The following is a 17,335-nucleotide window of genomic DNA, read 5'->3' on the forward strand; positions in this document are numbered from 1 at the left end:
AGGGAAGATCCCAGAGGATTGGTGCCAGACTCAAATTACTTCTTTTACATCTTTGTCAGGTACTTAACCATGTTAGGTATGCTAGTTTCTTTGTATTTACAGCCTCCGCACATGCATTATTCTACCAAACATTTCCAGAAAAAGTGTCACTCCTCTTTGAACCTTTTTTGGGAATTGCTATTTCAGCAGCTCCAATAATTGACTTTTGAAAGTTGTTCTAAAAAACATTTAAATCTTCACAAAAAATTTCACTTTCAGAAATATTCGTAAGATAGTTTTGAAATGTTTCCCAGTTTGCGTATTTGTAATTGAATTTTGGGATTTCATCTTCTCCGCTGTATTTAGACATGGTACAATCCTTAAAAGACAGTGTGATTGGCATGTGATCACTGCCAAGTGGATCATCCCCAGTATCCCACTGTACTGTTAAAGCTAGAGATGGTGATATGAAGGTTAGGTCAAGTGCCGATGCTCTGTGATGAGCCACATCTGGGATACGTGTAATCCTCCCATTGTTAAGTAAATGCAATGATGAATCAACAATATTTTCAACAAAGTCAGGATGAGATACTATTTGACAATCACTATCCCAGAAGGGCGCATGGGAATTAAAATCTCCTCCGACGATCCATCTTTCTTTTGAGCAATTTAATGCTCGCAACCAATTTGTATTTTGTTTACTTGGACCTTTGTGATAGTAGACTGACACAAAATGTATGATTTGATTATTAGAGACATGTAGTTTTACAAACGTAGCTCACATCTTTTCAGTATAGTTTGAAATAGGAGATGGATGGCCACTTTCGTAATTCAAACCACACTGCACGTAAATGGCTGTACTAATCTTGTCAGAATCCTCGCTTATATGATAAACCGGAGGATAATGATAACCTTTCAGATTCGGTAATTTGTTTTTAGTAACATTTAAGGATTGAAGAAGGAGAATATGATGAGAGTTTTCAAAAAGGTAAGCACGCAGATTATCAATATTTGTACTCAAAGAGCGGGAGTTCCATTGCAAGACTGATAGATTCCCACATGTTATTTGCAACTTCTTAGTCATTTATCAGCTAGATTGAATCGTAGAACAAATATCATTAGGTAATGAGATATCTGAATCTAAAACTAAGATAATGATAGATGAAGGGCCTTATATTATCAAAACACAAGGTAATCAGGTGTACTTTGTGTAGACAATGTAATGACTGATTTGATGCAATGTCAGGTAAACAAGATGTAGTTTTATCTCCTCAGATGACGACATAAGAAGGTCTTCATGTAGACCAGGTGTTGTCTCCACTGATAACGACCTCTGGTAGTCATCATACAGTCCAGGTGTTGTCTCCCCAGATGGCAACGTCTGGTGGTCATCATGTAGACTAGGTGATGACTGCTTAGATGGTGATGTTATATATTCTTATGGACTAAGTGATGACTGTTCTGATGATGACGACAGGTGGTAGTCATGTGGATCAGGCGTTGTCTCCCCAGTTGGTGCCGTCAGGTGGTCGTCATGTAGATTATGCAATGTCTGCTGTGGTGATGCTGTTGAAAGGCTTTCATGTACGTCCGATGATGTCTTTACTGATGACGACGTCAGGTGGTCGTCATGTAGAACAGGTGAAGCATTTTCAGATGATGATGTCATATGGTCATTGTGGAGAACAGGTGATGACTCCTCTGATGACAATTTCAGATGGTAGTCATGTAGATCAAGTGATGTCTCCTCTGATGACAATGTCAGATGGCCGTCTTGTAAACCAGCTGGTATCTCCTTAGGTGACAATGTCGGGTGGTCGTCATGTAGAACAGGTAATGTCTCCTCAGATGATGATGGCAGGTGGTTGTTGTGCAGACCAGGTTTTGTTGCAGATGTCAAGTGGACGTCATGTAGACCGGAAGTTTTACATTCTGATGATATTACCGTGTAATCATCATATACATTTTTCAACATTGATTTTTCATCAAGGACCTAGTCTATGTTGACACACAATCATAATGTACATCAGTGTGTGGAGACTTGGAACACAGTTTATGATAAGCTTTAACAACTTCTGAATATGATTTCTTTCTTTCGCACACATTTTGATTCGTCTTCAGCCTTGCCTGTCGAAGTGCTTCTTGAAATGAAATGAAAGTTTTAGATTTCAGTTTATTCGCTTCTCTTGCGCCGATTTTGGCTGGACATCCATGGAAAGCAGCTGAATGGTCTCCCTTGCATTTCCAACAAAACCTTTCAGCAGTACATTTGTCTCGAGAATGAGATGACTGTCCACATCTGCTGCATCGATGAGTATTATTGGAACAATATTTTTTAGTGTGATGTAACAATTGACAAAAAGTACATTTTACGACTGGAGAACAATATGGATATATTTTTAAATAGACATTGTCAAAGCTTATTTTTTCTGGAAGGTCATGAAGTTTGAATGTTATCACTGTCGCTGGTCTCCCGTTTTTCAGATGGATTTTCAGAATGTCGCTCACAGTAGGTATACTAGAAAGAAAGCTGGTGTCAACTTCTCGGAAAACTATTCCCACTGTTTTCGGATCAGGTTTTGAAGCTAAGACAGAAATGCCTGCGATACTTTGCGTCCGTAACGACTTCTTACGTTGTCTCTCGTTTTTACACTGGACGTAAAAACATCATTTCTCAGTTTGGTTACAGATGCCACCTCTCCAACTACAGACTGGATGGCTTTTTTATGGTAATGAGGATGTAAATGTCACAATTGGAGAGAGTCATTTCCCGAATCTTTTAATAAAACAAGAAACTGTTCCTCTGTGTTTAACAGATCAGGTGAAAAGGATGATTGTTGATATTTGAGATGTACTTGTTTTGAAGGAGTGGTTACTGTCAGATGTTGTTCATTCTTTCCCCACTTAAATTCCATCATAATGATGCAAACTGTATTGACGACATAGCCTCAGCCAGTTACGTCAATGCAAGACGTCATATTCAGGTTTTAAAAAAACAACAAAAAACCCAAAAACTTTGCAATAACACACTCAAAAGGGCTTGGGAAGAAAAAAAAAAAAAAAAAGTTAATACACGAAGAACAAAGTAAATACTGATTTCGGCTTCGTGTTAAACGTGGTGTGTAATATTCTGGTAGAAGAGCACTGCTCCTAAAGAGGCCGCCGGTACAATGGCTGAAGTACAGCCACGAACACAGGTCGACGCACAAATGGACCTTGTAGCACTCTCCTACCAAATCCACGGCACAAAAACTCTGATTTCACGTCACCAAAACACAGATGAATGGGGAAATGAATCTCATGATATTAAAAACACCAACAAATAACAGTTAAAAGATATTTTATGGCAGAGCTGTTTGTTCCTGCTGCTTGATGTCGTCCATGGGCAGGTCACTCCTTTCATTTGACCATTTCAAAGAAGACCTCTTGGTACAACTCTTCAAAACCCTTCTTAGACCTATCCTGGAGTACAGCCATTCAGTTTGGCAGCTGCACCTGAAAACATTGTGCAGTGAGGTGGAAGATATGGAGCGTTGAGCAACAAAATTCACCTTGAAGGACAAGCCATATCCAGAGAGACTAGACATCCTGAAACTGCCCAGCCATTGAGCATGGACGGAAACACTGCAATATGATCGACATATAGGATTTATCCATGCTACTTACAAGACTCAGGGACCTCAGATTGCATGTTCCAATAGTTGGGAAGTCAGAGGGAATGGTCTCAGGTTGAGCAAAGCACATTGTAGACTGAATGTGAGGAGCTCTTTCTTTGCAGAACACGTTAAGATCTGAAATAGTTTGCCAGACATGATCGTTGTGGCGCCAGCAATCTCAACATTCAAGGAAAGCTTGATGCACATAGGGCCACCCTACCAACACTATACAATCCAGAATGATACAGATAGGTTGTCCACATATGCCACCAAAAGTGTTTTTGTGCCTTTAACTTTGTAGATGTTTGAGGCCTTGGTAAGCCTGTTCATTGTTCTAATGAACAGGCTTACCAAGGCCTCAAACATCTACATTTAAAAGTGTAATGCAAGGGAGGCACAACTAAAAATAAAATCAACTCTTCAAGCCAGTGGATGGGTTCTTTCCTTTGTTAGTTTATGTCAATACCATGCAAGTGGGGTATTACACACACACACACACACACACACACACACACACACACACACACATATATATATATATATATATATAAAGCAACATCAGGATGGAGAGTTACAAGAACAACAGTATGATCACAGTAATTGCCATAACTGAAACAGATTGATTCATCCTATTGTTAATATCTAAACAAAACACCACAGTTTTTGTTTCTTGATAATTATGATTGTGATGACAAAAAAAAAAAAAAAAAAAAAGATTATATAGAAAAAAGGAATTATTCTGTTGATGATAATGGTTATGGTGATAGTGATGATAATAAAGTAATAAGTAACTATGGCTAAGATGTGAGGGATAATGAGGATTGTGGTGAAGACGGTGATGGAATACAATGATGACGATGTTATATTTTGTCATCATTTTCTTTCTCACTGCTACAGAACACAGGGATTGGTGACATCAGCTGAATCAAAATAAGGACAATGATGATGATTGTGTTAATTAACTTCTGTGCTTCTTGTTTGAAGGATATTGTGCAAGACCCTCGTTTTTTCATCGATAAGGCGAGTGCAGATGACTTTTCTCAAGGCACCCTGGGAAACTGTTGGTTCGTTGCAGCTTGTGCATGTATTGCTGAGGACTCCAACCTGTGGAAAAAGGTTTGTCTGACATGATGATGATTAGTTTCTTTTTTCCCCCTAACTTCAATAACAAACTAACATCTAAGTGATTAACAATAATACACTATTTTGAGAAGTCAGACACTGACATATTTCTACCTTTAAAATTATTATTTAAAAAAAAAAATTGTTTGTAGATAGTTGAAAACATAATTTTTGCAGAAATTTAGTTCAGTTTACACTTGCAGCATGACCTTTAACTACTTTGCTCATAGCCATATAGCTGTGGTACCCACCACTCATAATGTTACATTTTACTTCTTTTTTTGTTATAGTGAGTTTTTTGTTTGTTTTTTTGTTGTTTTTACCACCCTGTCATCTTCACAGTTTTAATTTCATGCCATTGATCCCAAGTGTCCCCCACTCCACCCCCTCCACACAGCCACACCAGGGTTTGTCTGCTGCAGTTTCAGAACCAGCAGTCCAAAAAGCTATCAGTATAAAGTCACCAGGGGCCATATTCATGGGGACTGACTTGTGTACGTCGGGCATAAACAGTAAAGCAAAACGTCTGGACTTTGAACGTCAAGACTTCTGCCGCAGCAAAGTTGGTATTCATGGGGTGGGTGTGAAGATCTGACAACGAACGACTTCTCACAAATAGTTCTTGACAACATCTTCATTCTTATTTAAGAAAGGGATTTTCCCAAATAAGTTCCCTGTGCACATGCTTGTCAGCTGCTGCACAAGTGTGTGTGTGTGTATGTGTAATCATAATTTTTATGTTTCTTTTTGTTGTATTTGAATGAAAGGCACTGTAGAAACTAAACTTATTTTTATTATTATTATTATTATTATCATAATCATTATACACTTCTAGAAGGTGCATTTTAGTTGATTGTAGTACTTAACAAAAGTAAATGCGCAGTTTCTCTTTAACAAAGTCTGGGCGTATGAAGTGTAGTCTAGTGAAATCGCTGGACTAAATTTCAGCTAATTTTAGCTGTTTTAGTCTGCGATCAGACTCGGACTTCCTCAAAGTCTTCTGCCATGAATACCAACTTTCAGGGGATTGTCTCCGACAACACATTTGGGCCAGACGTTTCCATTTACACCAGCCCCATGAATATGACCCCAGTAGGCCACAAACCAGAGGAGACAGCACTAGTGCTGAGTCACTTCAGTGATATTCAGTAGTGCCTATTCTCATTCAACACACACAGGACATTTCCTGCACTTTTTCCCACTTCTGATGATGATAACTGCATAGTCATGGATCCAGACTGACTGAGCATCCCTTGCAGAGTGGAGACTTTTATAGTGATGTTTTATCACTAGTCCTCTTTGTCCTGTACACACCTTGTAGCTCCTGTCACACCACAGGTCACTGATGTGGTCATCCAACTACATGAGTATGGGATATTTAACAAAGATGTTGGATGTTTTGTACTTGAATACACATAAAGGGATTAAGGCCATAGCAGGTCTGCAGATCTTTAAACCTGGGGGATCAAGGAAAAAAAACTTCCACCCTTAACCCACCAGGCAACAGAACTGAATTCATGACCCTCAAAGTGAAGTTCAACACTCTGGCCACTCTGCCATGGCAACTATCACTTGGAATGTTGTCTTTGACTTGTTTTCTGTTTTTATGGGTGTGACAGTTGAGGGGTTAGAGCACTGGACTTTCAGTCATATTGTCCTGGGTTCAGATCCCAATAGCGTCTGGTAGGATAAGGATGGAGATTTATGTAATCTCCCAGGTCAACATATGTGCTTGTGCCTAAACCACCCTCATGCATATAAACATGCAGAGCATCAAATGCCAAGTTAAAGATATCATAATCCATGTCAGGGTTTGATCCGTTATGGAAACACAAATATGCCCAGCATGCACAAACCTGAGTGTGGCTGCTGAAATGGTGGGCTTATCATCTTAGTCATATATTATAAGGTATGTGAACAGGGGAGTTGTGACCCTTAAACAGGAAAAATAATATTAGTGGCTCATCACCACACTTTTTTACCTGTACACACCTGGCAGGTGGTGCCAGACTACAGGTCACAGGAGTGGTCACCCAACATCAAGTATGCTGGCATCTTCCACTTCAAGTTCTGGCGCTGTGGTCGGTGGGTGGATGTGGTCATTGATGACTATCTGCCCACAAGGAATGGACGCCTCATCTTCACCCACTCCAAGACCCGCAACGAGTTCTGGTCAGCGCTGCTGGAAAAGGCATATGCCAAGTGAGTGGGAGGGCAGGGGTATTTAGGGGAAGAGGGGCGAATGGAAGGGTGGAGGGAGGAAGGTGGGTGTGACATTTGTGGGAAGAGGAGGTAGGAGGAGGAATGTGTGATGGTCAGTCATGTCAGACTATGACCATGAGAACAGCAGGGGATGCATCTGCTGTCCTGACTGTCTGGGCTAGAATTTGATTATCGTGGAGAATGTTTTGCCCATATTACATCCCCACTCTCTTGGCCAAGAGGGTTTTAGGACAATCGGTGTTGGGATGATTTCCAAAAGCCAACTAGCCCCAATGGCTGCAGCACTAAGAGTCAATGCAGTCTTGCCTCCTAATTTGAGATTCATAGTCTTTCACAAATGACTAAGCTGTAAAGGACTTCCCACTGCAGTGGAGAAACCATTGATCATACAGCTCTCACTTTGTGTTGGCCCAACTGTAGGCTTTTGTCTGTGATATTATCCAAGACAGGAAAAGGAATAGCAGAATCAGGCATGATTTCTGTGGGATTTTTTATTTGTTTGTTTGTTGTTGTTTTTTCTGTCCTGTCATCCATCTCATTTCAGCGGCATTACCCCTCTAGCCTCACCTCTCATCCTGCCCCATCTGTATGCCACTCACACAAAAACCTCCACACAACCATGCCTGGGTTTTCCTGCAGTCCATATGGAGTTATCAGTTAAGTCCAATGTTAGGCCACGGGATGGTTTATTTCAGACCAGTCTGAAGTCAGAGTGAAGGAAGGTTTTTAAAGGGGCTTTTTCTTATAGTTTTACACTCAGTTGTGAACGGTGAGGGAGGCGTGTGTTTGACAAGGTGGCTTCAGCCCTGATATGGCCATGTGTGGTTGGCTGGGCCTTGAGGAATGAAATAAAGATTTGTTGCAAGAGTGTGTATGTGAGTGTGTGTCTATGCATGTGTGTTTGTATTTATGCATTATTTATTTTAACATATATTTATGAGAAAGAAAAATTAAACAAAAAATTCTGTTCAATCCTTGCACCTTTATTGCACTGATGGCAACTAAAAACATGATACCAAACACAATATAGAGAGTAACAAAACACCATTTGTAAATATCACTAACAGCAAGTTTCTGAAGCCATTTAGAAAAACCCTAAAACAGACCACAAGCAAAACAAAACTCATAGTTGTTAATATGTGTCTGTGGCCCACAGGCTGTTTGGGTGCTATGAAGCACTGACGGCAGGCAAAGCTCGTGACGCCATGGTGGATATGACTGGAGGGGTTGGGGAGGGGCTGGAGGTTGCTGACTTCCGGTCACAGGATCAGCGCATGCGCCTCTTCCACATCCTGCACAAAGCCAAGGTCAATGATGCGCTGATGTGCGCTGCCATACAGGTACACATGCTGTCTGTGAGTGTGTCGTTTGAATGTATGATGTGTTTGGGAAAATGGTTGTGGGTGGTGGTAATATTGACAATGACAGCGATGAAGAAGAAGATTATTATGTCTTGCTGCTGCTGTCCAGCTATTCAAAGCATCAGACAAATTGAACACACTTGTTTGTGTAACTATGAGTTTATTCAAAACTTCACTCTCTTGGTCAAGCCAACATAACTCCGACTACAACTGATTTGGCTCCCTTAGACCATTCCCAAAACTCCCTGACACTAAAATAATGCATAATTCCCAATGTGCAGATGATACAGAGTTTACTTTAGCAGATGATAAAAAATCATTTGAAATGTGTATATCAGTAATAAGGAATTTGGAGCAAAATCTGGATTACACATGAATGCTGGAAAAACAAGTGTTGTGTGGTTTGGATGCAAAAAGAGGTCAAAGACAAGATACATGCAACACCTTGGCATGGAATGGAATACCCCTAGATTCAAAGTGCTTGGCATTTAGTTTACTAATGACCTAAAAGATTGTGGAAACATGAATTACAATGAGAAATTAACAGAAATAAGATTACTCTTTAAGACATGGACGAGACGACAAATAACACCACTTGGCAGAGATGCAGTTCCTAAATCACTTATTCTGTCAAAATTAATTTATTTATAGTTATCGCTGCGTAATCCTCCTGGTGATTTTATAGATGATTTGCAAAAAAGGTGCTATATTTTCGTATGGAACAATAAACAGGACAGAATAAACAGAAAAACAGTAATAAAAAATATAAGTAACGGTGGTTTAAATTTTCCTGAATTGAAAACTTATTTGCATTCTTTAAAACTAACATGGTTTTGAATAATAAAAGAGACAAACCATAAATGGAAAAAATATAACATTAGAGAATTTTTTTATTTTTTTTATTGATGATGTGGAAAATTTTGGACCAAAGATATTAGGAATGTATAAAACAAAAAATAAAATTTGGACAAAAGTTCTTAATGCATATGATAAATTTTGATATACAACTGAAGTACAGAATCCCAGTGAGATGCTTGCTGAGCCCATTATCTTTAACGAAAGAATTAAAGTTGGTAATAGTATTCTCTCTTACAAAAACTGGATTGAAAAAGGTACTAAAAAAGTTGCTGACTTTATTGGAGAGAATGGACAGTTTTTATCTTTTACAGAATTCAGACAAAAATATGATTTAACAATTGATTTTGTGACCTTTACTTGAATAAAAATGTCAGTAAAAAATGGCAATAACTGTAATTTTTGTAGTACTGAAAAAGACAGTATTGATCATATGTTTTGGAAGTGCCATGTTTCACAGTGTTTTTGGACACGCATTCAGGCTATGTTTAATGAAACTTGTGAATTAACAAGAAAACTGAGATTAACTGAAAACCTGCTTTTGTTTGGATGCGATGGAAATATCAAAACTGATGTGGTATTTGATTTTATTGTTCTGGTAGCTGAATCTTACATTTATAAGTAAGTGTAAATGGGATGATAGTCAGCCTGATTTGGTTTAGAACACTACTTACCTATGGATACAAAATAGAACAGCAAATAGTGAGTATAAACTTAAGACTAAATGAATTCTCTGCCAACTGGTGTTATTACAAACACCTGCTCACTGACAACTCCTGAACCCATTTTCTTTACTTTTTGGACACTTGTTTTATTGAACAAAAAGAATCAGTTCCCAACATATATTATGTATTTGCACTGTTGTTTCAGGATAACTTGACACAATTGGCTAACAGATGGATTCTGATTACAGTTATTAGATCACCTTCACCATATATCAACTTTGTAACAGTGGGGCTGTTGTAGCTCTCTAGACGTCTCCTGTGAACTATGTCATCTGACTGTCAAATGTATGCAGCCAGTTGGGAATCGAGGAGTCATATGTGGAGTGATGGCCTAGAGGTAATGCATCCGCCTAGGAAGCGAGAGAATCTGAGCACGCTGGTTTGAATCACGGCTCAGCCGCCGATATTTTCTCCCCCTCCACTAGACCTTGAGTGGTGGTCTGGACGCTAGTCATTCGGATGAGACGATAAACTGAGGTCCCATGTGCAGCATGCACTTAGCGCACATTAAAGAACCCACGGCAACAAAAGGGTTGTTCCTGGTAAAATTCTGTAGAAAAATCCACTTCGATAGGAAAAACAGATAAAACTGCACGCAGGAAAAAAAAAAAAAAAAAGGGTGGCACTGTAGTATAGCGATGCACTCTCCCTGGGGAGAGCAGCCTGAATTTCACACAGAGAAATCTGTTGTGATAAAAAGAAATACAAATGCAAATATTATAAATGATAATCTCCCATGTGTGTGTGTGTGTGTGTGTGTGTGTGTGTGTGTGTGTGTGTGAGTGTGTGTGTGTGTGTGGTTTGTTTGACTTTTTTTGGTTCTTTGTTTTCTTCTTCTGTGAAAATACCCTTGCTAACTATTACCATGCTTATGTAAAATGTAATTTGTTACATGAAAATGCATGGGTGCAACTCTTCTGTCCTGAGACGGATTTTATTTTTTAGGCCTTTGTCATAAACGGAACATCTGTTTTCTGAAAAACAGAAAAAAGAAAAAAAAAGAGCCTACCCATACATGCAATCAGTCCCACTTCCTCCCTCCCCAACCTTCCTCCACTTCCACCTCGCCCTTCCACTCCCACTGGCAGAGCCGTCAAATCACAGTAGCACTATCCCCCTGTCTGCTCCCTCCCTCCTGTACTTTGACTTCGATCTCTCTCTTTCTTCCCAAGTCTCTGTCTGTCTCTCTTTCTTCCCAAGTCTCTATCTCTCTCCCCATTTCTCTCTGTGTCTCTCTCCTGTCACCTCTCACTCCCCTTCATCTCAGTGTTAAGGTCCTGTGTGCTGATAAAACAGGAAACCGCCATTCTGTAGAGTCATAGTTGCCAATTGAAATCAAATCGCCACAAATATGACCTCAATTTTACTCCTTTCTTTCTCATCTCCTCACTAGACTACACCTCTCACTCCTCTTGCTTCCCTCCACCAGACACCACCTCCTGTATTCTCCCCCCCACCACTCCCACCCTTTACATGGACAGAAGGGGAATGGCAGAAAGGATGGGGGCAGAGTGTGGGGTCTGAGTCCAGTTCTGATGAAGGCACCACACATATGAAGGTACACTGTGGAAATAGTGGCCTGTTTGGCATAGTGCCATTAGGTTGTTAAACTCTACACCCAAGCCCTGTTTCAAAGCAGCCTTCATGTAGATTACGTGACAGCCGTCTGCACCACCTTCCCTTTCTGGTACTGTGACCCTTCACCATCTTTAACTCAAACACACACACACACACACACACACACACACACACACACACACACACACACACACACACACACACACACCAGCCAGTGAAGAAAGTCCCGTGTAGGGCACTATAAAAAAAGAAAAGAGAAAAAGAAAGAAAAAAAAGAGAGATAGCGATGTGCTCCGTAGACTTGCATGCAACTGAAGCCACAAAAAAAACACAAAACATACACAGACACAGACACACACACACACACACACACACACACACACACACACACACACACACACACACACAATGTTGACACTTGAAACACATTCACACATACACACAGCATGCACACACACACACACACACACACACACACACACTCTGTCTGTCACTTTCTCTGTGTGTTGTGTGTGTGTGTGTGTGACACAGTTTATGAAGACAAATGATCTAGATACTTTCAGATTGCTTTTTCTTTCTTTTTTCTTCACCAAACAATCCTTTGAAATTTGCCCCTATCCCCACCCCTCCCCCCTTCGACTTTTAGACAGAAGGCCATGATAGCTCTCAGATTTTAGACCTTTATGAATCATTGTTCTTGTGTGTGTGTGTGTTCAGGTTTGGTGCATTGATGTTTCTTGAAGCCATGTTAGTACAAAACCCATCCTGGTAAGCGAATTTTCCACTGAGTTGCCAAACTGGGCAAGTGAAAAACAGTAAATGTAAACCCCAGCTTGTAGAATCTTTCTTGGATCTGTCAGTTCCTGATGTTGTTTGAGTGTATCACAGTGCAAATGTTGGCTTTTCTTTTCAACTCTGCGTGTTGCTGTTTACAGTGGAGGTTAACTCATTGGAGATGTGCCGGTGCTTCGGCGCCGGCACTCCGCCCACTCAGAATGACGTGCCGTAGTGTAGGATTCGGCAGATCGCAGAATTTTTTTTCATATACTCAGCCATGTTCAATTAAAGGTAAACTAATCAGGCTGTCTTGAGGGATCAGTCTAGGAAAAACTGAGTTATTTCCCCTTGACCATTAACTGCGTGGAAGGCTTTTTTTCTAGACTTTTTTAGACTGGGTGAAAGGTTGATTTTTTCATAACCAAAAATGGCGGCCGAGACAAATGTACTCCCTGCATGAGGCTGTCGAAATTGTGACAGAAGAAGGGTCAGACACTGAACGTGACCTCCTTGACACTGGTTACGAATTCTCGGATGATTTTTCTTATGATGATGACATTCAGTTGGTACCAGATGATGATTTTGAAAGTGACGACGAAACTTTGCTGACTGACCCCTACGACGCTGAGACAGAAATCAACAGTGACACTAGTGACGGCCATACTGCAAGACAAGATGACTTGATGACTGTAGATATTGACGATGAGGAACAAGAGTACTTGTATGAGTGGGTAAAAGACCTGACAAACTTCCCACTGGCTGCACCTTTCACTGGGATCCCAGGACTCTCACTAACTTTCCAGACACGTCCACTCCTGTTGAGGTGAGTGTGTTTACAATTTGATACTTTGCTAATTTATTTCTTGTGTAAATAATGTTGATTTCTACAATTTTTAATGAATAATTTGTATATATTAATGTAAAATTATCATTTTCTGTGTGTGCACTTATTAAATTGTGTGGGTGTGTCAGTGTATTATGCATGGGCGTCTGTGCGTGTGTGTTATTTATACTGTCACTCCTGAATTATTATGCATGTTTTTGCTGTGTAATATTATTGATGTTTATTTTGCATTTGTTTTTTTCTGTTCTTTTTTGCCCTTTTTTGGCAGTACATGCAAAAGCTTTTCTTCTTTTTTTCTTCTTTTTTCCTTATGACAGCATTGTCTGTTACAGAAATTCAAAACACTTTACACACATGAGGAGATGATCTGCCAGACACAGGAGCAGACATGGGGAGACTGAGGCCAGGCAGTCACTGGCCTGCTAACATTCCACCCACCAAGGAGCAGCAGACCAGGAAAGCACAGAGAGGGTGCAAGGTGTGTTACGCCAAATGCAAAGTACAAACACAAAGTCAAGAGGTGAAAAACGCACACAAAAAAAGCCACCACAATCATGTGCAAACAGTGTAAAGTGCCCCTCTGGGCTGTTCCATGCTTTGAGGTGTTCCACACAGTCAAGGACTACAGCAAATAATAATCTAGCTGCAGCAGAAATGTGTAAATGGGTGGGGGTTTTTCTTCTTTTTCAAGTGATGGATTTGTATGGTTTTTCTTTTTCTCTCTTTCCAGTGTTGTGATCTTCTATTTTATTTTTTAACAGTTTATTGTGCAACATTTGACTTCAAACTGATTCATGAGAATCAGGGAACCTTACTGTGTGAGAAAATCATCTTATGCTGCCTTGTGGATTACCTGATGGATATGACATGCCTGGTGAGTACAGTATACCTATTTTTCAATTTTTTTGTTTTTGTTTTTCAGTATTTAGTGACATAATTTAAAATATTAAAAAACTATTTAGCAGCATTTAATGAGAAAACTGTTTTAAAATGTTAAAAGAAGATATGGTAAACTTTCTGGTGATATATAATTTGTATGTCTTTGTCTCTGTGTGAAAGTGTGCTGAATTTTTCAAATATGCCCATATTTGCCCGTCACAGTAAAACTACATGCACTATTTAACTACGTCTCCATAGAGTTAAAAAAAAAGAAGACCATACTCTTGAGTTGGCCCCGGTTGTCAGCTGGGCTAAACTGAAATCAGTTGTACTAATAGTGAAAATATCATTTATGTGAAATCTGCAATAGATAAATAATACAGGCGTATATGAAGAATTTGAAAATGAATAAAAAATATGTTAAAAAAAGAAAAGAAAAGGAATTTGAATCACAGCCTAGGGCTTTATTGCTTGGTACACCATCTTGAGGAAGAGTATACCAGTTTTTGTCAAAAATGACCCTGTCTCAGAATGCATAGTGCAAAAACTGTCCAAAGCTGCATGGTTGAGCGAGTCTACAAAGTTCACAAGATACATCTGGATACTGTCCTCTGTTTTTTCCTATTTCAAGAATAAAACAAAAGACTGGCACCAGCCTCTGAAAGCTTTGGTTTAAAGTGATTGTCATCCAGCTCACACACTTGCTGAAATGTTTTCTTTCCTGATATCTGTGGAATGTGACGACTTCTGATGATGTGATACATCACTGGAACAATATGGGAACACAAAATGCTCACCTTTTCTTACCAACTTCAATGTTATTTGCAATGAAGAAATGTTCAAAAACTTCAACATACTCTCGCCAGTTGGTACCTTCTTGGAAAGCCTTCAAGTGTCCCACAAACCCAGCCATGATGACAAAAAAAACCCAACAAAAACATTCAAGGTACCCTGACACTGATCATCTGCTTCAACAGTTTTTGACATCACACTTGTTGTGTACTCATCAGACTCATTCTATACTACTGTCTTTTCACCATGTACATCAGCAACTGGACATTTGCTTTTCCTGTTGTTCAAGTTAACTTCATCACCAAAATGTTATGGTTTGCTGCTGCTCTCCAGCCATTCAAAGCATTGAACAGCTTGAACACACTTGGTCGTGTAGCCACGAGTTCATTCAAAACTCTTCTCCCTGGATCAAGTTAAGATCACTCTTATTACAACTAACTAGTTTGTCTCCCTTGGACTATTCCCAACAAAGATGATGATGATCACTGATGATGACAGTCACAATGCTAATGATGTTGATAGCGATGATTGTGACAATGATGACAACAATGATAATAATGATGATGATAATACTGACAATAACAACAAAGGTTGTGATGATGATGATGACGGTGATGATGATGACTATAATGACAACAAAGTTCATGAAGGAGACGACAATGACAATAATCAATATGATGAAGTATGCATGTTTGTACTCTGCACTACGTTTTCTGAACCATCTTTCATCTGTGTATTGCTATGAAAGAAGATAAGTGACAATTGATGTTTCCTGATGAGAAATGATGTACATATGTGTGCTGCTGTACACATGTGTTTCCGTTCAGATTATCAGTTGTTCAAATGATGAATGCTGTAAATTTGCTGAATAGGAATGGTTAGTGCTGGTTAATAAATAAAGGTGTTTTTTAAGGATTTCAGCCTCAGTGGAGCCTCATGATTGTCTGAGCTATAAACCGCATGAACTGGATTGAACAGCTTTGATTTGAGCTGAACTGAAATTACTTCTGTTGCCCGAGTTTTATTTTCAGTTTGAAGAAGGTGTTTAATTGTGAAGACTGATTCATATACACTACAACACATCTGCTTTATAAAAAAAAAATAATAAATTTTTTTTTTTTTTTTAAAGGTGGGGGGGGAGGGGAGCAGATGCCTGACCTATGCATAGATCCAACATGTGGTCAGGCTTTGGCAGAATTGAACTGAACTGAATTGGATGGGACTGATTTGAGTTGAGTTGACTGAAGTGATCTGAATTGAACTGAACTGAACTTATCTAAAGTGACTTGAAATGACTTGACTTAACCCCTAGGCTGCCTGCATGACGAGATAACTCGTCATGGCAAGCATGTATGCTTCGCTGCCACAATGACGAGATAACTCGTCATCGAAATATTCTGACTTTTCCATGGTTTGCATTCACTTCATTGACAAAAATAGTGGTAGCTTTAGCCTGGGGAATCTCTCTAGATTCTATTCATAGCTAGAAACCCCATCTACGTCATGAAGCAGTCCTTTATTTGAACGTTTTGGTTGGGTCACTGTCCAAGTGTTTGCCTGACTTCTCTCCTCATTCGCTCAACAAAATGTCGGACTGACGCCGTGCTCAAGACATGTGATCATGACGAACTGAATCAACCAAGATTTCTTTCTTTAGCTGATGCTCAGAAAGAATTGAAGCGTAAATTCGAAGGAGAAGATAGTGATGAACATTTATAGGACGATCTGATAGAAAATAAAGGGAGCAATCAAGAGAGTGGCCAAGATGCGACTGTCAGTGAGTGATGCCGGCTGTACAGATGTTAGCAGTCGACAGAACATGACCGAATTAGCAGCAGAGCGATATTCTTGGCACGCAGCCAACGCGGTCTGATGAGAACTGAATCAAGTGACCGTGTGAGAGGGGTGAAGAGGAGGTGGGGTGGAGACTGAGGGGGCGTGGCCTCACATCCATCTTATCACTTGGAGAAGTCACAATGTATTGTGTAGCTATCTCTTAAAAAATATATATATATTGTGGTTGTTCTAGTATGATTTTGTGTTTGCAGATATCCATTTGTCCAGAAAATATGATGTTTTTATGCAAATTACCTGACTAATGTTTGTAATGAACAAGTTGAAAATGTGACAAAAAACAAAACACTGATTTCAAAACAACAGCATGTCACTAAAAATATATAAAATGGGAAAACAGCATGTGTTTTGTATTCTTTATTCATTTACCTTTCAGAAAATATATACTTTTATGGGTCTTTCTTCAATAATAAAGAGCACAGAATTTTTGGAAAATTTATACTTGTTTTTTGTGGAAAAAACCCTGGCAAATAGATTTCAATTAAATTTTATTTTCCTGGCAGTGAAAGGGTTAATGACTTGTTGACCTGATGATTTGACTGGATGACTTGACTTCATAACTTTACTTCACTCCATTTGACTTGAAAACTTGAGTTGATGACTTGACATGACTTGACCTGACCTGACTTGGCTTGGCCCAACTTGAAGACTAGATTTGAACTTGACCTCTTGAAGTTAAAGTTGAAGCTC

General features: G+C 39.5%; 1 protein-coding gene across 1 annotated transcript in view; it reads left to right on the forward strand.

Annotated features, from left to right (window-relative positions):
* Positions 1-17,335, forward strand: part of LOC143275198 (calpain-5-like) — a 100,959-nt gene that overhangs the window by 56,843 nt on the left and 26,781 nt on the right. Inside the window, exons 3-5 of the mRNA XM_076579168.1 lie at positions 4,620-4,751; positions 6,757-6,959; positions 8,137-8,320. Of these exons, the coding sequence (XP_076435283.1) occupies positions 4,620-4,751; positions 6,757-6,959; positions 8,137-8,320 (519 nt within the window). The remainder of the gene's footprint in view (positions 1-4,619; positions 4,752-6,756; positions 6,960-8,136; positions 8,321-17,335) is intronic.

The sequence above is a fragment of the Babylonia areolata genome, chromosome 30 (genome assembly GCF_041734735.1).
Source record: "Babylonia areolata isolate BAREFJ2019XMU chromosome 30, ASM4173473v1, whole genome shotgun sequence".
NCBI lineage: Eukaryota > Metazoa > Mollusca > Gastropoda > Neogastropoda > Buccinidae > Babylonia > Babylonia areolata.